The sequence below is a fragment of the Pseudophryne corroboree genome, chromosome 10, assembly GCF_028390025.1.
Source record: "Pseudophryne corroboree isolate aPseCor3 chromosome 10, aPseCor3.hap2, whole genome shotgun sequence".
Lineage (NCBI taxonomy): Eukaryota > Metazoa > Chordata > Amphibia > Anura > Myobatrachidae > Pseudophryne > Pseudophryne corroboree.
In genome coordinates, this window is record NC_086453.1 from 120,450,028 (window position 1) to 120,472,045 (window position 22,018).

Below are 22,018 nucleotides of genomic sequence, written 5' to 3' on the forward strand. Positions count from 1 at the left end.
CCGGCGCGGGGATTGTGATCCTTGTCGGGATTCTGTCGCCAGTATTCTGAGCAGTGTTGGGATTCCAGCATCAGTATTTCGACTGCCAGAATCCAGATCACTGAGATCCTTATTGGATCCTGGTTATACAACGGAAAAAGCCTTAATATAATTAAAGCATCCCCTCCTATTTAAACATTTTTTACAATGTATTTATTTGAAAGATGACAATCCTCTTTATAAATGATATGGCCCCCTAAAATATCTAGGCCGGAAAACCCAGTGATGGAATCACTGCCATTGTCAACATCATCAAAACCGGAAAAATATGCATATACAGCCTGTGTCTCTAAAACATATTTGTGTTAATATTACTGTGTGTTAGGTTATACGGATAGGTTCATACAGTATACATTAGCATAAATATTTGTATTCAGTAGTTTACTTCTATTACAAGATATGTGGTATCCACACCTTCCAGCTGGGAACTTGATACATATTAATTACAGTATGTGTTATATCTAGAGACCTGTGTAAATAAATAATACAATATACAGTGAAAGTGGAAATGTAAACAAATAATACACATGCGTGAATAAATAATAGAGTGGAAAGAGAAAGTGGAAAGAAAAGGCCGTACAATCCTGGCAGTTGTCATAGACTTCATCTTCCTTTACCTAGACTAATGTGTGTATTTATTAATTTGTTCAGCTGTCAAATCATGGAATTCATTTCACAGAAATAGCATGAGTAGGGTGAAAACAAATAAATCAAGTTATTAGAAAAGGATCATCGTAATTCAGATACAGAGTATGTAAATCTGAAATCTAGTTGTGGATTTTTTAAAAAATCATTGTGTCTTTTAGGGGTACCTTTACTAAGCAGTGATAAGAGCGGAGAAGTGAGCCAATGGAGAAGTTTCCCCATCAACCAATCAGCAGCTCTGTATAATTTTATAGTATGCAAATTATAGATGTTACTTCAGTGCTAATTGGTTGCCATGGGCACTTCTCCATTGGCTCACTTCTCCGCTGTTATCACTGCTTAGTAAATGTTCCCCTAAGTGTCTTGTGTAAGTTGTTGGTGACTTTTATTATTATTAGTATATTTGTAATGTACAGTAGGATAAGATTGAATTAGAAGTGTATGGAATGCCCAAAAGTACAGTAAAGAAATAAGCTTGGTCCATTCCAAGTTGGTTAGCTACTGCATATACAGTAATATGGTATCCGGTCTTTAGATTGACCTCACTTAGGTCGACAGTCATTAGGTTGACTACTATTGGTCGACGTGCATTAGGTCAACACATGAAAAGGTTGACATGAGTTTTAAAAATGTTTTCATTTTTAAAACTTTTTCTTACTTTACGATCCACGTGGACTACGATTGGGAATAGTAACCTGTGCCGAGCACAGCGGTAGCGGAACGAGGCATCTTGCCCGAAGCATGGCGAGCAAAGCGAGCCATGCGAGGGGACACGGTGCACTAATTAGGGTTCATGGTCACTGTTATGAAGAAAATGACACCAAAAATAAAAAAAATCTCATGTCGACCTTTTTCCATGTCGACCTCATGACCATATCGACCTACTCACTGTTGACCAATAGTGGTCGACCTAGTGACTGTTGGCCTAGCTATGGTCGACCCAATGAACCACACCCCAGTAATATATATGTGCAGCAATACTGAGCAATTGGCCAATGTTGCTGTGGGCGTGACCTTAAATTTAGCCTGATAATAAGCCAATCAGAATCTTTTGGCTCATTATTGGGCATGTTGGTAAGCACAGTCAGATATTTGCACTAGCAGTCTGTGTGGTCATCTTCAGGCCGCTACAACAGGTCCCAAAGGAACAGGCAACATACGTCCAATTTATTCATGCGAGTGAGCATATCTGGCAATCAGGGCCACTGTGTGTGCAGCATAACAAAAGCTAATGACTTCATGGCTGCTATGGGTTACAGTCCTTTTGCAATATGTGAGTACACTGATCCTTGTGGCTTAGGCTTGAGGCATTTGGACTTTGTAGGTTTGTGTTTATGTGCCATGTATGCAATGCATATATAAGTATATGTTCCTTTGACAATGTGTGAAGGTGAATAATCTTGTATCTCTGCATATAACAGCCCGCAGCATCTGTCCATGGCCTGTAAGCATTGAGAATGCTGAGACATCTCTGAAGCAGGAAACAAGGAGCTTTGGAGATCAAATGTTAGTGCGCTGCCTTATGGGATTCACAATGGCCAATGGACAGGAGGTGGCAGAAAGCCGATGTCAAGGAGACAAGAAGTGGAGTGTGACAGCGCCCTGTGACGGTAACGATATGACATGATTCATGTGTATGTCAGCACTGTAATCCATGCAATGCCGCTCACATGTGGAGCCTGCAATGCTTCCCTTTGCATTTTTAATTGCACTACCAGTGGGAATGCTGGGAGAGGAACCTGAGATTATCTGTTGTCTTTTGTCTGCCAGGAAGAGAGATCACACACTCTCATATGTATTCCCAGATATATTCCTATTCTGTAAATCAACAACACTTAAAATGCCTATAAAAAAAATAATCATTACTTCAGGTAATACCTACTGAAAAGAATCAAAGTTGGTTTGTAGGGTTTTTGATCATAAGATGTCAGTTCCTCTAAGAATAAAGAAAAGAGTACAAGCTTTGTAAAAGGTACACATTAGAATTTTACATCAGAGCCTCTTTACTGATAAACATTTCAAGCTGCTTCCAATTCTGTTTTTTTCATGATTCCATACCCAATAGATGGCAGTGTTCTATAGCACTATGTTGTATAAATCATATACTGCTCTTACTAGCAATATATTTTTATCATTTAAAATGACCCTTGCATACTCTGCCAAGACATGTGTTTGTAAGAATAAAGCGCGTTAGCTATGTCATACCTCCCAACTGTCCCGATTTTCGTGGGACAGTCCCGTTTCTTTGGGGCTGTCCCACCCACGGGCCGCAGTGGGGGGGGGGGGGGGGGGGCAGTTGGGAGGTTCCTGCACTCGCTACTCTGCTAAACAGAGCAGTGGTGAATAGACACTATGCGCATGCGCAACAGCGTCTATTCAGTGGAGACAGGAGGAGAGGGGGCATGCCAGCATCTCATGCATGCCCCCTCACTGACGAAAACAGTGGCTTGGCTCGCGAAGCCACGCCCCATTTTCATAGGTAATGCACCCTTTTTGGGAGAGCACGGCCTCACCGCGCGTGTGTCCCTCTTTCATGAGGAAGAATGTTGGGAGGTTTGGCTATGTGTTTAAAGCACATTAAGAATATTCATATATGCTTAAATGGAAAAAAAAGTATGGTGGCAAAGATAGAACGGCCAGAACACTACCAAAGGTGCACACAAACCAAAATACCAACAGCTATCAACAATAGTTATCCACTCAACTTTCTAACATGACTACCCACCTGGTAGGGTGACGACACAGACCCATCAGGGTGGTCCAGCAAGCAAACAAGTCAACAGAGGTGAGCACAGCCAAAACTATAATAATTTATAAACTCAACAAAACTTGCACCGAAAGTGGCAACTTGCCATTCTTACCTGCCATAAAAAACAGCTAACGACAAAAGCACCCACAAAAACTAAAATGGGGAGGGTGGACACACAGGAACAAAGAGTCTTTGGGATAAATCTACTAAGGCGGGAGTTTTTTTTAGAACAGGTGATGTTGTCCATAGCAACCAATCAGATTATATCTATCATCTTCTAGAAGCAGCTAGATAATGTTAAGTAGAATCTGATTGGTTACTATGGGTAACATCACCAGTTCTAATAAATTCCCACCTTAGTAAATTTACCCCTTTGTGTCAGCCCACAAAGCCTCACATACAGCATTGAGAACACACCCCTAACAATAGGACCAATTAATCACAAGCCAGCTCCCCAATTTGAGGTTTACCCCATTTCATTTTTAATCAATCACACCATTCCTCTTACTTGAAGTATAAGGTGGTCCTCCCTGAGAATTCCCTCCTCTAGGCTGTTGGATCCTGAGTTTGTTGGGTGCCTACTATAAAGGTCCTGAAGAAAACGTAGGCTTCAAGCCAAGCCCTAGGTCACCCTACCTCACACTCATTCAAGCTCAACAGTCCAGGCAATGACATTTGAGGTCCAATTTCCAAAAGCAAAGAAGGTGACCCTTAATTGGCACTACCAAGAGAACTTTAAAAAGCAGCTGTTCTGGTGAAGAACACCCATTTACTTGCTCAAAAATGATTATACAATGTAAAGTAAAGGGGAGAACAGCACTAGTAAAAGCTAATCAATTATAGATAATATATTAGTGCAGACCAAATGTCAGAAAAATACCTCAATTTTAAAAATAAAGCAAATACACAATATTTGAAATGTATAATCATAAAAATAGCAATAATTAACATGCGTCAACACTAAAAATGTGGCCAAACCTCTGAAAATTTCATTTTCCAAGGTTTGGTCACTTACCGCATATGCAGCAAGCAACAGAATGCGATGCAATCCATCTTGGATGCGGTGGGTAACACCATATTTAGATCACGTTACGCTAAAGAAGCCTACAGGCTTTTATTGTATTGCCCCCTGAGAGGGATCCAGTCAGTCGTGATTCATTCAACAAATACGCAGACAGACTTCCGGTTAGACCTGTCCTTTGCTGGAATATTCATGCATACAGCGTTAGTAAACACCAATATGCATGCCATGAGAAATGGGATGGGCAATGTGTCATGCATCCCACCTACAGGATGAGAAATACATGGACTACATATGGGTTGATGATAAGTAGTGCACCTGAGATGTCCTTAGTGAATAAGGTAGAATCAGCATCCCCGCTGCATTCACAGATAGTCAAAATGTCCATCAAGGTGGCTCATAGATGTAAACATATAAAAGTGCTTACCAATCCCAGTAGAATATCCAGCCATGGCACTTTGATCAGACTAATTTAGTATACAGTACATAATTGATTCCCTATTACTGGCGCTGTTCTCCCCTTTACCAATTTCAGACAATATTATGCTGGGACTTTGGGGGTCATTCCGAGTTGTTCGCTCGTTGCCGATTTTCGCAACGGAGCGATTAAGGCTAAAATGCGCATGCGCATGGTACGCAGTGCGCATGCGATTAGTATTTTAACACAAAACTTAGTAGATTTACTCACGTCCGAACGAAGAATTTTCATTGTTGAAGTGATCGGAGTGTGATTGACAGGAAGTGGGTGTTTCTGGGCGGAAACTGGCCGCTTTCTGGGAGTGTGCGGAAAAACGCAGGCGTGTCAGGGAAAAACGCGGGAGTGTCTGGAGAAACGGGGGAGTGGCTGGCCGAACGCAGGACGTGTGTGTGACGTCAAACCAGGAACAAAACGGCCTGAGCTGATCGCAATCTGTGAGTAGGTCCGGAGCTACTCAGAAACTGCAAAGAATTATTTATTAGCAATTCTGCTAATCTTTCGTTCGCTATTCTGCTAAGCTAAGATACACTCCCAGAGGGCGGCGGCCTAGCGTGTGCAATGCTGCTAAAATCTGCTAGCGAGCGAACAACTCGGAATGACCCCCTTTGATCCTTGTCAACCTGAAGCAGCACAATGACAAGATTAGAAAGGGCAGCTGATACAGGGCTCAGATTGTAGCCTGTGCACACAGCAGGCCTTCAGCTGTGAGAACCCACTACAGTCACACCTAACTGCAGAGAAGATCATTCTTGGGGAGAGGACTACTGTAATACAGGTACTGTGGAACTACAAAGCAGATGACGTGGAATTGCCCTTTAAAATAAAATATAGCTGTATGTTTCCTGGAGAATAAAATTGGTAGACATGATATATCATGGGATGATATGATATATAAAGTGATGGGGAACCTTTAGCACTCCAGCTGTTGTTGAACTACACATCCCAGCATGCCTTGCTTCATTTTTAGCATGGCCAAATAGCAAAACTGTAGCAGGGCATGCTGGGATGTGTAGTTCAACAACAGCTGGAGTGCCAAAGGTTCCCCATCACTGATATAGGATGTCTACCAATAATACTGTGTTTTCAATTAGAACCAGTTCTAAAAACATAATGATGTCATGTACCAGGGGCATAACTAGACCTATGGGAACCCCATACCTAAATTTTCATGGCCCCCTCTCATGCTATGCACTAAATGCAGGAAGGACACTCACCTCCTGAGCCCTGTGGGTTGCTTCTCATTTCTTAGCATCATTTCACACTAGTAAGAAAGGCTAAGCCGCCCATGGAGCACAGGAGGTGAGCGCCAGCCCTCTACTCAGTAGAAGAATTGACACAAGGCAGTGTAACTGACTGCAGGGGGTGGGCTGGGTCATAGAGGCGGCCCTGGCCCCGTAACAACCGCACAACCTGCACCGCTACTATAGCTATATGCCTGTGTCATGTACATAGGTGTCACTGCTTCCTTATTCTCTACAAGCACACATTGTTTATAATTAGTGTACTCTGTGTATCCATATTATCTGTGGTTATTCTTACTTCACAATGTAACTGCAGGGCTGGAACTAGAACTTTGTGGGCCCCATAACAACATTTTAAAGGGACCCCCAATGCTTCTAGAGAACCACTTTTCTCAGCAACACTCCACTGGAATGGGCATGCCGCATGCCTATTTCTCTACGGGGACATGCTTACTGACACCTAAAGGTGAGTCCACGCTAATTTTTTCCGTGATGCGTATGCATGCACCATGGCATGCTACTATTCGCGGCCACATGTTTATAGTCGCATGTGCATACACACAATGCATTCCCTATGGGAAGCGGGTGCATACGCAGTGTCCGCGCATGGCCGCCGGCACACTGGTCGCGGTAAATGCCCCTTGATTGCAAATAATTGCTTGTTGGATGATTTTACTGCATTAAAATCATCAAGCCTTTTCATCATCTTCACATTCCCTCATATAACTATTATCTACTTCCATCATAGTCATTACCCCATATTATACTGTAATATCCAACAAACACTTTCAATGACATTAGCCAAACGAATAAAGAACACAATTATTTTATGCCTTATAGTAATGTTGGGCTGCCCCCAGAGACTAGTGCCTGCACTGCTGGCTTTTCAGTGACATGTGTCGGGCTCTGCAGGATAACGCTACCAGCAGCACCTCGCTCCCGGTCACTGCGGAGGAGCCGGCAATTTGTAGTCACCACTGGAAGGATGACACCCAGGTCAGGCAAATAGTACGCTTTAGGTACTAATGAAAAATGCTAATGGTATATATGCACTTTTCAACAAGAAGTTCATTCCCTTCAAGTAAGCTCCCTGAAATTTAGCTCATCTCACTTTATATTACCAGGCAGGGTAATTACACCTCCATTGTTGTATAGGTGTAATTTCTTCTGCATTTTAAAATTTAATGTGGTATAAAAATGCTAATTAGTGTTCACAGATAGTAGACATTCTGTATAAATAGTACAGCTATGGCAGCCACGCTCCTTAATGCAAATCAGTGTTTTGGATTGGCCATTTAAATTTACGTTTTTCTTTGTTATTTTTAATTTAAACAATGTTTCCCAGCTAACAATAGCAGCAAAGTAAAAACCTAACATTATTCCTGACTGCATACAATATTCAGCAGCCCATATACACTGGTATAAGATTGGGTGATTTAGGCCAGTTTAGACCTGAGTCTCTCATAATTGCAGTACAGTATGTGCCAGTATAAAACAACCAAATGCCTTATCAGCAACTTACCAGGAGGAAAATGCAATTGAACGGCGACCTATATCTCACTGTGTCACCCACCGACCACATTATTTGTCCCCAGGGTCAGGTTGGCCCATAGGCATACAGGGGAAAATCCCTGGTGGGCCCCACTGCCTGGGAGTGGGAGGGAGGGGCGTTCGATGGGGGCCACCTTCTTGTCTAGGGATCAGGTCTCAGCCTCTGGGGGTAAGTCAGACCTGATCGCTGCGTTTTCGCACAGCGGGCGGTAAGGTCCAAACTGCGCATGTGTATGCACCGCAATGCGCAGGCACGTCACACGGGTACAAAGTGGATCGCCGCTCAGCGATGGGTTTGTACGACGGATCCGTTCGCACGGGTGATTGTAAGGAGATTGACAGGAAGAAGGCATTTCTGGGAGTCAACTGACCGTTTTCAGGGAGTGTCTGGAAAAACGCAGGCATGTCCATGCGTTCGCAGGGAGGGTTCCTGATGTCAATTCTGGTCCCAGACAGGCTGAAGTGATAGCAGTGGCTGAGTAAGTCCTGGGCTGTGCAGAGACTGCACAAAATCTGTTTGTACAGCTCTGCTACACATGCGTTCGCACCCTTGCACAGCTAAAATACACCCCCCCTGTAGGCGGCGACTATCTGATCGCAGCAGTTTAAAAATGGCTTGCTAGCGATCAGGTCTGAATTAGGCCCTCTGCACTTGAATTATACATATGTTACCTTATACCGCACAGGACTATGGTGTATTTTCTACAGTGCATTGCTGTTATTAATCTGGTCCCTAAGCCTACGTTTGTGAAAAGGTGACAAAATCTCAAGTGGTAATGCAAAAATGTAATCATCACATCATTTAATAAAACATTTACATGGTTTCTGAAAATGGTGCTCAATTTTGCCTCATTCCTGGGGCCCATTGATGATCACTTACGTGCCCGTTACACATATGAAAACACTAGTCTATACGTGTTTTAACTTTTAAGTAATGGGTCCAGTTATTATTATGGGCCCAATGTGGCCTCTCCGATTCAGCAACCTCAAAAACTAAACACTTGTGAAGTTTAACAACAAAATCATCAGGGAATGATCATGGGAACAATCTTGTTGTCCCCAATATTGAATTGCTCCGGTATTTTAATATTAAATTCTGCAGCTCACGGCGGGTTGGACACTGAGTTATCAAAGGCCTTGTGAATAAATTGGCCCCTTATTGCTTAAATGAAGCATCTAGTTTTTTGCATAATATCATCAGAAATACAGGAGAAGCCACAATTCCTGTTAGCTCAGAACTGGTTCAAATTCTATTCTTTTCATAGAACTGAAATGCGTACAGCAGCACTGAGTCATGATGTACAGTAAGCCTCCTGGTAAACTGATTAAGAAGATTGACGTGTCTGACATACTATACCTCTCTCTAATAAGCCCAACATTATGATGACACCCAGCAAAGACTGAGATTGTAGAACTGTGTAAAGCTGGCCCCGCACACCAGGTCCTGCTGCTCAGCCTGAGCGAACATTAATAGAATCAAGAAGCATCACTTGCCAATTTGGTAGCACAGTCCTGGCTCACACTAGTGCTCGTTACTGCGGTTGGGGAACAGACAGCAGATGAATAAAAGGATCTCCAAGCATGCTCAATTCTGATATGATTGGTTATAGTTCTTGTGTATCACACTTGTTCAGGTGCCAGATATATATCAGCAACATAGCAGCATTTGTTTAGTCAACTTTATTCACTGTAAGTGTATTCTTTCACTTAGATATGACATTCATAGTGTTTTAGGTTTTGTCCACATAAATCTTCACCATAGACAACATATACATAGTACAACATAATTTGTTCATGTGGTCCATTTAACCCTTCCATTAATGTTTATGGTTTATCCTCTTCTTCAATGGTTTCTGCTTATACAACACTTTAACAATAGAGAACATGAAGAAAGTGGATAGGGGTATCACCGACCACTGGTGAATCCAACGCGTTTCATCCACAGGACTTTATCAAGGCGTAGTCTTGGGTTCACCCTTATTGACCTCCTCACAAAGATAAGATCTACCTCCTATTTATTCCCATTACTATGATTTGATTTTTAATTCTCTGTTCTCTATGATTTTATGGTATTAGCTTCTGATTGTTTATGCTTTTTTTATAATACTCTTTTTGTGTTTTTTAAAGAGAAACCTAGCTATGACCATTTTTCATATTTGATATTAATAAATTCTGTGTGTTTATCTTTTAGAAAACCGTCTTTTACTCTAATTTGAATATATGGTATAACATCAGTAGTCGCTGATACCCCTATTTACTTTCTTCATGTTTTTCTACCTTAGCAGCCTACCACTGTTAATTAATTAGGGGCAAGCTGACGCCCTTATAATGGGAACAGTCCCTGTTGGTTGGCATGCCGACCATCGGGATTGTGAGGGGGCAGGATGTAGGGGGAGGTTATGTGACCGTCGGTCTCCTAACCGCCGGTCACATAACTACATCCCTTATAAATAAGGGAGTGTTTTATACTTATCCGCTGTTCAAATTAAGTTTATAAAGTCGCAAGTGGCGCGTACTTTCCCCCCTTTTTTGAATAAAGAACATTAGTTAAGGCCTATATTTTCTTTTTGTATAAATACAATATGACTAAAATTGCTGTTACATGTCATTAATGGATATAATTAGTAATTAATTACCTTTAAGGAGAACAATAACCATAATTTTTAATGTATCACCATTGGATTACTGGTATTACATAAACTTGCCAATACAATCTCTTTTGACTATAGTGATCTCTACTTGTGAAGATCCACCCAGCATAGACAATGGATACTTCATAAAGAATGGATATTTGTTAAATGGAACATCGGCCCAGTATAAATGCAATCCAGGGTAAGTGTGGAAAAAAACTAAATGCAGATATTCGCCTATATGCTACTGTGCTGCCGCTAAGAACCTCTTCTTCAGTGAGCCATCGTCATTATCAGTATACACTTGAACCAGCTCTATACCTGAAATCATAGTGATCACTGCATACACAGAACTCCATGGCCTTCAATTACACCTACAGTACACACCCACGACAAGCAATCACTACACTTAACCACGTGCGAACAACCTGTGGCCACCCAGCCACGATGCTTTGGGCTCAGAATTGTCTGTAGAGGTGTTGACTTAGCTACGGAGCATGTACAGTACTAAAAGCTACACGTTCCGTACACTGGTAGTCATTCCGAGTTGTTCGCTCGCTAGCAGTTTTTTGCAGCCGTGCAAACGCTATGTCGCCTCCCACTGGGAGTGTATTTTAGCTTAGCAAAAGTGCGAACGAAAGGATCGCAGAGTGGCGGCAAACTTTTTTTGTGCAGTTTTAGAGTAGCTCAATACCTACTCAGCGCTTGCGATCACTTCAGACTGTTCAGTTTCTGTTTTGACGTCACGAACACGCCCTGCGTTCGCCTAGACATGCCTGCATTTTTCCTGGCACACCTGCGTTTTTCCGAACACTCCCTGAAAACGGTCAGTTGACACCCAGAAACGCCCACTTCATGTCAATCACTCTGCGGCCAGCAGTGCGACTGAAAATCTTCGCTAGACCTTGTGTGAAACAACATCGTTCGTTGCAATAGTACGCATGCGCAGTGCCGTTTTTTTTGCCTGATCGCTGCACAGCGAACGAATGCAGCTAGCGATCAACTCGGAATGGCCCCCACAGTTGTGTGCAGCTATGAATCAGCCCCTCTATGTGTAATAAGGTCCAAACCCATACTAACACTTGTTTCAGATGAAAAGTACAAAAGCAAAGCCAACTGTACTAAAATACAATCTTCATCCGATTTTCGACATTGGCTAAATATATAGGTTAGGAAATAACAAATGACTGTGTGCAATAAAAATGAATGATCACATTTTTTCCCCTGTGCAGTTACAAACTTGAAGGTCACGAGGTCACAGAGTGCCTGGAGGACAATGTGTGGTCTAACCCCACTCCTACATGCAACAGTAGGTTTTATCATTCTAATTCAGGCCTGGCCAACCTGTGGCTCTCCAGATGTTGTGAAACTACACATCCCAGCATGCCGTGCCACAGTTTTAGCATTCCCTAATAGAAAAACTGTGGCAAAGCATGATGGGACATGTAGTTTTACAACAGCTGGAGAGCCACAGGTTGGCCAGGCCTGTAAATTCATTGTATCCTGAAAATACAACCTGTAAAAATGTTCACATACCTATATAATAGCTATGGCATACTCAAAGTACTGCAACACATTTATTACAGAGGTCCTTGTGTTCTCTGCTAATATAAACTGGAGGGCAGTAGAGGAACTAAATTGGTACATAGCAAAGTGCATAATAAATAGATACATTTTAATTGAAATGTGGATACATACAGGTATTACAGAACAACACAAGGTGCTGATGCAGACACTTTCCAGTTACTATTCTCTCAGTGACAGCATAGTGTACCAGTGGTGCAATTAAAAAAAAATTCTTAGTGGTACTGATAGTACAAATGGGCGTGGTCACGTGTCATGTGGGGTGTGGTCACACAAATCTAGGAGAGTGGCTACATGACAATAGTGGTATGGCCACATTATGTCACACACCGTAATGCCCATTACACATTATGCCACCCACCGTAATGCCCATTACACATTATGCCACACACCGTAATGTTATTATTACACATTATGCCACACACCGTAATGCTTATTACACATTATGCCACACACCGTAATGCTCATTATACATTATGCCACACACCATAATGCCCATTATACATTATGCAAGACACCATAATTCCCATTACACATTATGCCACACACTGTAATGCCTATTACATATTATACGACACACCATAATGCCTATTACATATTATCCACACACAGTTATGCCACTGAGACCATTTTATGTCCCACACACAAAAATGCCCCTTATAAATTATGCCCCCCAGTAAGGCTTTTATTTACTTGCAGCTTTCTGCATCTTCTCCTGGCAGCATCAGTGTTCCAGGCACTTCTGGGTAACGCTATACATACAGTGGATTAATTATACATTTTGCGCCCCCCTGTAGTGCCGCTTGTTTCTTGCTTGTTGCCAGGGGTTGCATGCTCATTGCGGACAGAGACCCTGCACCCTGTGGTACCGGTGGTGGGATGGTGGTACTGCATACCACCACCATATTTCTTAATGGTACTCCGTACCACCCCGTACCACCCTACTTTCAGCACTGTTGTAGACTGATGTGAAGCAAGAATTATATAAACTGTTCAGTTTATATGCATGTATGCCATTTATATGCCTATGCCTGTTGCCTATTTGTAGTGTCCATCTATAATATGCTGCTTTGTAACTGAAATGTAATGTGGAACTGATGGTTGCCCTGAATTTACTGTGTGCAAGAAACAGTGATGCTGACATAGGGCCTAATTCAGACCTGATCGCTGTTGTGCGAAACCGCACAGTGGCCGATTATGGAATGACTGCGCATGCGTATGCACTGCAGTGTGCAGGCGCGATGCCAAACAGCTAAAGAATCCTGCTTTTTTTATAGCTAGGCGAATGCAGGCTGATTGACAGGAAGCGGGTGTTTGCGGGTGGTAACTGGCAATTTTCTGGGAGTGTCAGGAAAAAAATCAGGTGTGCCCAAGCGTTTTCAGGGCGGGTGTGTGACGTTAACTCCAACCCGATCAACCTGTTTGTATCGCACTGTAGGAGTAAGTCCTGGGCTACGCACAGGCTACACAGACTGGAAAAATCATTCGATGGTGAGTGAGTTGCAAATGGATTTGCTGATGTCCGCTGTCTGTTGAAGTTTTCACACGGCGTACGTATGCATTCGCACACTTGCATGGGCGAGTTTTCCCTCTCTATGGGCTGCAGCTCTGCAAAAACACAGAGGAGCAATCAAGTCTGAATTAAGCTCTAGTTCCAGTGTCTTGCAAGTATGGTTCACAAGCACCAGGAACTATGGTAGTGCATACCTTCCAACTTTGAATGTTCCTAAATCGGGACACTCCGCGCGGCGTAGTCGCCCCCCCCCCCCCCGAAAAGGGGGCGTGGCCTCATATGGGAGGGGCGTGGCTACAATCGAGTGGGCGTGGCCACGCGCAGTGGGTCCGTTTTAGTCATTTTGGGGGCGTGCCCAGCACTCCTTGAGCAGCTGGGCAGCCCCCGGCTCACTCCCTGCACTGAATAGATGCTGTGCGCGTGCGCACAGCATCTATTTAGAGATCACTCGCTGCTTTGCAGAGCAGAGCAGCGGGTGATCAAAGCCTCCCCAACTGCCCCCCCGCCCGCGGGACACTGTGACCCGCGGGAGGGACAGCGGGACAGTGTCTGAATAGCGGGACTGTCCCGCTGAAATCGGGACAGTTGGGAGGTATGGTACTAGTGCACTATGCAATATGCTGCTACAGTAAATTCAGCATTAGTAGAAATTAGCAACATTTTTAAAACTGTTCAGTGGAATATGTAGATTTATACTGTGTAATATCTCATTGCACTTTTGGATGCAGAATTTTGTGCTCTCCTCCTGCAGATTTTGAATTTTTCTATGAGGAATTTTTATATTATTTTTATTCCACCCAGACATTCCCCTTTTATTACCCCAACCACACTTCACGGCAAGATTAATTCTCACCATTGCCCCCTCGACTCTATTGAAAGAATTCTGCAGAATGAGGAATGTACAAATGCAGTCCAGAATGGTATTGCTTAAAATGGAGAACCACATGTGGAACTGTTTATGTTAGTGATTCAGGAAGTCTTAGTGCTGGAATGTATTAAAAAGAGAGTTACCGGAGAGGTGTTATGCTATCCTACCTCTCTTGTGATCTCTGCCCTATCGGTATCACATTAGCTAGTGCTGATGCAATACTGAATGGCTCCTTTTTGGCTGTGTTGTGTATCCACGAGATCTCAACAAAGACATCTGGCAGTGACAGGACTTGTGAGCAACCATAGCGCCATTCTTTCTCACATGTTGCTACAGTATGTGTAACTAGACAACGGTTGATACTTTTTGATCCTTACTTAGGGATCTAGGGGGTCATTCCGAGTTGATCGCTAGCTGCCGTTGTTCGCTGTGTAGCGAACAGTGAAAAAAAGGCTAATCTGAGCATGTGTATGCTCCGCAATGCGCACGCGCATCGTACGGGTACAAAGTTCATTGTGGTTTTGCACTGGTTCTAGCGACGATTCCACTCGCACAGCCGGCCGCAAGGAGATTCACAGAAAGAAGGCGTTTCTGGGTGTCAACTGACCGTTTTCAGGGAGTGCTTAGAAAAACGCAGGCGTGACAGAAAAAATGCAGGCGTGGCTGGTCGTTCGCTGGGCGGGTGTGTGACGTCAAAAGCCGTCTCTCTGTCGTTAGAATCAACGCACACGAAGAGTAACTACAGGGCTACTCTTGTTTTGCACAAAACGATTTTGCAGGCGCTCTGCTGCACAAGCGTTCGCACTTCTGCAAAGACTAAAATACACTCCCCAGTGGGCGGCGACAATGCGTTTTCACAGCTGCTAAAAACTGCTAGCGAGCGATCAACTCGGAATGACCCCCCTAGTCTGAAGCAGTGAAAAGGGTGGAGAAGTGAGCCAGGGGAGAAGTTGCCCATGGCAACCAATCAGCTGTTTTTGATGAATAGACCTCATTAGTAAGTTCCCATCACACTGCGTCATCATAGCTGGCTATGGCAGCATTAATAAAAGTAGCTGGAGAAATGTCTCATTTCTCCACAGTCTACCATGTAACAGATTTTGGAGTAACTGCAATAATCACTTTTCTTCTGTTGAAAATGCCAAAAAAAAGGACTTATCACCACTTTATTATTTAATTCCCCCTTATATCACCAGACCTTCAAGCCTCTGTGGCACATCTTGCTCATGAACATCTGTCTTCAGCTTTACCAAGGAGATACTGAATTTATTTTCAAATGTTATTATGCAACTTTTCTTTTTCCATAGAAATCTACTGTTCTCCACCTCCAGAAATCAATGAAGGCATCCTCATAGCAGTGAAAAAAGCAGAATATGAAATCTCTGAAGTGATATATTACATGTGCAAAAGGAACTTTTATACGGATGGATCAAACAGTGTTACCTGTATGGACAATGGGCAGTGGTCTAAATGTCCAGTTTGCAGAGGTAAGAGGCACAACATGGTCAATCTGTTCTGATAGATAGATAGATAGATAGATAGATAGATAGATAGATAGATAGATAGATAGATAGATAGATAGATGTTTACTTTGTTTACTTTGTTTGATAAATAGATAGATGTTTACTGGTGTCCACAGCACATTACATAGAAACAGAGAATTGACGGCAGATAAGAACCACTTGGCCTATCTAGTCTGCCCATGTACTCACACACACTTACACACTAGGGTTAATTGTTGTTGGGAGCCAATTAAACTACCAGTATATTTTTGGCTTGACATAGACAGATTAATTAATCTAATAGACTGAATTAGAAATTATCCTAAATTCTCACTGAGAGATATATCCTCAAACAAGACCTGATGAGGGAGGTTGTGGAGGGGTGATTAATCCTATATTGCTTCACAAATATATTACCATTTGCTGCTCATGTGTGACCTCAGGTGACTGAGAGTGGTTCTTCAGTGGAATCTCTTCTCCTGCAAACTTTTCTGTTTGCATATTAAGTCAACCTGCAGTATTACATAGCAATGTACATTAAGGTGCCACGAAGAGAAAGTAAATAGGATCCTGCCCCAACAAGCTTACAATCTAAGCGGTGTGTAATAGACTAAGTAGCAGATGAACAATTTCTACTGTTGGTGGGATATTTGTTCAGGAACACAAGAATTGTGTTAATTCCTGGCTCCATGCAGTTGACATTTATATTTACAGAGTAATTCCACGCTCTTGGCAGCAGGTGATAACAGGCACTGTACCAGTAGATAATTACAGGTACAGCGCTAGTTAATGGTTCTGGGCAGTTGGCTGTCACGGGCTCTGTACCAGGTACTGGCTCCTAGTGTTAAATAATTTCAGGTACAACCTAGTACATGACTCTGGAAGTTGGTTCCACTCACATAGAAATGAAGAGATCAGTGCATATCACCCTCATGGGGATTGTGATTCTAATTGTTGGTGCAATAGTTAAGGTAATAAATAAAGAGAGCGGATGACAGTTTTGGTTGCAATTAAGAGGAGGAGGAGTCTTATACTGGAAATGTTGTGGAAGCGACAGGATTGGGAGACAGAATGAATGTATAGAGTGAAGGAGAGGAAGCAATCAAGGATAACAAGACAGTGGACTTGAGAAACAAAGTAGGTGGAAATGTGAGGAAGAAAGATCATAAACTATGTTTTAGACATACATGGGGAGATTCAATTGTTTGAAAAGTCAGCTGGGGGTCTGTTATTTCCTATCTCATAGACAGGAAAAAAAAGACACCCAACCGACTTTTCAAACATTTGAATTCCCCCCACTGAGTTTGAGGAATCACTGGACTATACAAGAAGAGACAGTGATAAATCTACCGCTAGGTATATAACAAGTTATTCAATTATTTTTATTGTAGAAACCCTAAATAAGGAAGCAGTGAATTAGGATAAAGGGAGTAAGTGGAGTTTAGGGGTAAGAAAGGCATTCTAGATAATTCACACTTATGGTGCTTAAAATGAGATCTGCACCCAAATCTAAATCTCTCTGCATATGTTACATCTGCCCCACCTGCAGTGGAACATGGTTTTGCCCATTAGTGTGCTTTTTTGGTTTGCTGAAAAAGGCCCAGAGTCTGTAAAATGAAATGGCAGATAGAAACTGACTGGTTGGTATTTTATCTCTCCAAACGTTAATACATCTACCCAAGAGAAAGTGAAAGAGATGTAAATGTAAGATATATGTATCCGAAGGGTACTCAGCGGGATGCCGCTGTCGGGACATGGACAGCCGGCATCCATCCCACCCACCGGTAAATCGTATGGAATAAATAAATAAATATATATATATATATATATATATATATATATATCTCACAAAACCGTGTGCATTGTTGTCTCATGATATATATTTAGTCTCTAAAATCTGTTTCTCCTTCTTTGTTCTACCTATAGCTAGATGTAAAGTGCCAGTGTATCGAAGTCGGGTGGTTTACAAAGGGCAGAAGGTCTGGGTCACTGAAATTGATGAGGGGCTGGTGCATCATTCAGAGAACGTTACATTTTTCTGCCAGAAAAAAGCTGAATCCTGCAGTTACACAGCCTCTACTCAGTGCTTTGATGGTGATCTCCCACTTCCAGAGTGCTATGCAGGTAAGCAGATTATACTACTATCCTCCTATATCTCTTGCATTGTGTGCAAGCATAGGGGTCTATTCAATACCAGTCGGATCCTCTCCGACAGGGAGCATTCGATAGTTCAGTATTCAATTTGCGGGCGTTTTCGCCGACTTTGGTCCCGTTTTCGAAATGCCAATCAGACTTTTTTTAAAGTCGAATTGACATTGTGGAAAACGGGCCAAAAACCTGTCGAAAACACCCGCAAATTCGACAAAGTACATATATCGGTGGCGAATTCGCCGATACACGACAGTCGGAAAAATGAAACTGTCATTGAATAGGTTGAATGCAAATTCAACCTATTTTTGTTGAAAAGTGTCCGCTTTTCCGACAGTTTGAAAAACCGTCCCGAATTACATAGACCCAAAATGCATAGTGCTATTTACAAGAGACACAAGTGATCCATGTAAACTTTACAGGTGATGGGGCTGATGTAGAGATGAACGCAGGTCCATTTTGCGGACAGGTCTTTTGTGTTTTCCCGCTGCACTTGCTCATGGGCCCAGTGTAGACAAATATGCACAATGCAGGCGGTCGTATGCAGCTCAGTCACTTCTCTATTTATAGCTGGGAGGGTGTAATGGGGTGGTAGCGACTAGCGAGATACTTGCACATAGGCTTAGTTTAGTGATAGAGTGTAGAATGAACTGCACGCTTTGAACAGGTGTGTGTGCCCAAATAAGTCTGTTTGCAATGGATCTTGAGCACCAAGGATGGAGATGTGCAAGTGCTTATAATGGTGACAGCTATTAAACCAAGCGTACGCATAGGGACGGCCCAGTCATATAGATGTGTATAACTAGGCGACGGGCGGATATCTGCATTTAGCTTTGTGCAGGTAAGGGGGGTGTAATTACGTCCGACTTGCATCCAACTCTGTATCATTCCATATGTCTTTGCTTTTATCAGTAATCATTTTGTGTGTCCTAAAAGAAGGATTTTATAGTAATAACAACAAATAAACACAAGAAAACCCCTGACTGGCTGCGTAACATTACGGATAAATAAGGGTGATAATCAGGGGCGTTCCTAGAGAGCAGGAGGCTGTGTGCAGGCTCCGCCTGGGCCTCTTCCTCTTTAGCCGGCAGCGCTGTATTTCTGGGCACTAGGGTTCCTAGGGGACCCTAGTGCTGTCCCATGCACAGATCGCTGGTAAAATGGTGCGTCATCCATTTTCTCAGTGATCTTTGTACTGCACATGCGCAAAACACTAGGAAAATGGCGCCATGCCATTTTCCTTGTGATTTCTGCAGCGCTGCTGCTGCGCCGCGGGACTCCGGAGGGTAAGTATTACAAATAATGGTTGCAGGGTGTGTGGTGTGAGCCTCCCTGGACCCCGGGAGCCGTGTGCACCGCACTCACTGCACCCATTATAAATATGCCAGTGTTGATGATAGATGATTAGATAGACATACTGTGCCACGTAGTCTGTGTACGGAGCACAGTGGAACATGGCGTGGAAAAAAGGTGCGGCCACAGCATTGTAGCTCTTTGTATACAGATTCAGATGCATTACAAGTTGTTATGGGGGAGAAGTGGTATCACAGTTATGTGCAGTGATACCGCTTCTCCCCATGTATGAATGCGGAGAAGTATGTAAGGGGTGTTATACATGAGACCTGGCGCGCTGAGAAGGTATGTTTGGCGTGACTGCAGCAATAGTGTATGAGGACACATCTGTACAGGAAATTTGGCCTTAAAGCTGGGTACACATTACACTTTTTTTGTGTGTGATTTATTGTTTTGAACCAAATCGGAATAATAAATTGTCCACATTGTCCACTGTGTATGTATTATCGCGCACTCCTGTGCGTAGTTCGTCGCATCTTCCCACCTGCCATACAGGCCGGTCTATCTGATAATATCGTCAACGATTTTCAACCAATCGCTTCCTACATATTTACCTGATATATCATTAACGCCCAAATGACGGACCGACGCACAATATATCATTTGCCCATTTTTAAGGTTGCACAGGGTGTATGCACTATATCGTTTGTCCGGAAGTTCAAGGGAAATCAGGACAACCATTGCGTTGTTTGCACATCGTCTAATGTGTACCAAGCTTTAGACCAGCCAACTGTTTTCCTAATAGAAGCTTTATTGTATTTCTTCTCATACTGATAACTAGCACTTTTCCCAACAAGATGTACACAAGTGTGGTCAGCTATAAATTTCCACATAAATAGCTGGAAAATAAATGGCTAACACGATGTTAGAGTGAGAATCACAGTTTTATACATATGCGACAAATCACTGTGAGAGAGAAAACACATAGCAGTCCCCAGGTAATGGGCTGTCTCTGGCTGACCTTCCCACGGGACACTTTCTCTTATCACAAGTCTAGCGTGATATGGGTTTTTTTCTGACCTGCACAAACTGTCATTTCTGTATTGAAAACATTCATAAACTGGTTTGATGCTGAGGGCTGCAGTAAGATTCAACCAGTACAAAATTAAAATAAAGCTTAATTTACAACACACAAAACATTTGCCTATAAGCACATTAGACACAGATGTCCTGGTATATAGATACACACACATATATATATATATATATATATATATACACTGTATACCGATGTAGTCACGCTCATCCATCCCGTGATGCACATGAATGGCACGACTGTGCCTGCGTCTATGATGCTATAGACTTTAATAGTGCGATCACCATCTGTGAATAGTCGCAGCATGCTGCACATTACACTTTGCCGCAATGCATATGCCCATGCGTACGCATCACGGCAAAGATGAGCCCGGCTGCATCTGTACATAGAGCTTTATGCGTCTCAACATGCGCCCACATCTGCATCTGTAGCATATAGGTCTGGTTTGCTGCATGTCCCCATCATCATCATTTACATGCACCTGCTCTATACTAGGTGTAAAATATACACCTCCCAGCTGTTGCACTATATGTGATTACGTCCAGATCTGTATAGGCCACATTTATGTTTGCACCTCCAAAAAACGACATTGTAAAAAAAAAGTTTGGTTATACCCTACCTCACGTAATCACCATAAGTTAAAATTATGTTTACTTGATTATGATGGCAAAATAAAGTACAGTGCATCTGGAAAGTAGTCACAGCCCTTCACTTTTTCCACATTTTGTTACAGCTTTATTCCAAACTTGAATAAATTCATTTTTTCCCTCAAAATTCTACACACAATACCCGATAATGACAACGTGAAAAAAGTTTTTTTTTTAGGTTTTTGTAAATTTATTAAAAATAAAAAACGAAGAAATCACATGTACATACTGTAAGTATTCACAGCCTTTGCTCAATACTTTGTTGATGCACCTTTGGCAGCAATTACAGCCACAAGTCTGTTTGAATATGATGCCACAAGCTTGGGACACCTATCTTTGGCCAGTTTTGCAACACCTCTCAAGCTCCATCAGGTTGGATGGGAAGCGTTGGTGCACAGCCATTTTCAGATCTCTCCAGAGATGTTCAATCGGATTCAAGTCTGGGCTCTGGCTGGGCCCCTCAAGGACATTCACAGAGTTGTCCTGAAGCCACTCCTTTGATATCTTGGCTGTGTACTTAGAGTCATTGGAGTTCAAGAGCGCTCTGGAGCAGGTTTTCGTCCAGGATGTCTCTGTACATTGCTACATTCATCTTTCCCTCTATCCTGACTTGTCTCCCAGTTCCTGCCACTGAAAAACATCCCCACAACATGATGGTGCCACCACCATGCTTCACTGTAGGGATGGTATTGGACTGGTGATGAGCGGTGCCTGGCATTCACGCCAAAGAGTTAAATTTTTGTCTCATCTGACCAGAGAATTTTGTTTCTCATGGTCTGAGAGTCCTTCAGGTGCATTTTGGCAAACTCCAGGTGGGCTGCCATGTGCTTTTTACTAAGAAGTGGCTTCCGTCTGTCCACTCTACCATACAGGCCTGATTGGTGGATTACTGAAGAGATGGTTGTCCTTCTGGAAAGTTCTCCTCTCTCCACAGAGGAATACTGTAGCAATGACAGAGTGACCATTGGGTTCTTGGTCACCTCCCTGACTAGAGCCCTTCTCCCCCGATTGCT

At 42.8% G+C, this 22,018-nt stretch overlaps 1 protein-coding gene across 1 annotated transcript in view; it reads left to right on the plus strand.

Moving 5' to 3' along the window:
• The window catches only part of LOC134966202 (beta-2-glycoprotein 1-like), a 96,817-nt gene that overhangs the window by 68,027 nt on the left and 6,772 nt on the right, over positions 1-22,018 (plus strand). Inside the window, exons 3-7 of the mRNA XM_063942767.1 lie at positions 2,106-2,294; positions 10,454-10,556; positions 11,587-11,663; positions 15,627-15,806; positions 17,748-17,945. Coding sequence (XP_063798837.1) covers positions 2,106-2,294; positions 10,454-10,556; positions 11,587-11,663; positions 15,627-15,806; positions 17,748-17,945 — 747 coding nt within the window. The remainder of the gene's footprint in view (positions 1-2,105; positions 2,295-10,453; positions 10,557-11,586; positions 11,664-15,626; positions 15,807-17,747; positions 17,946-22,018) is intronic.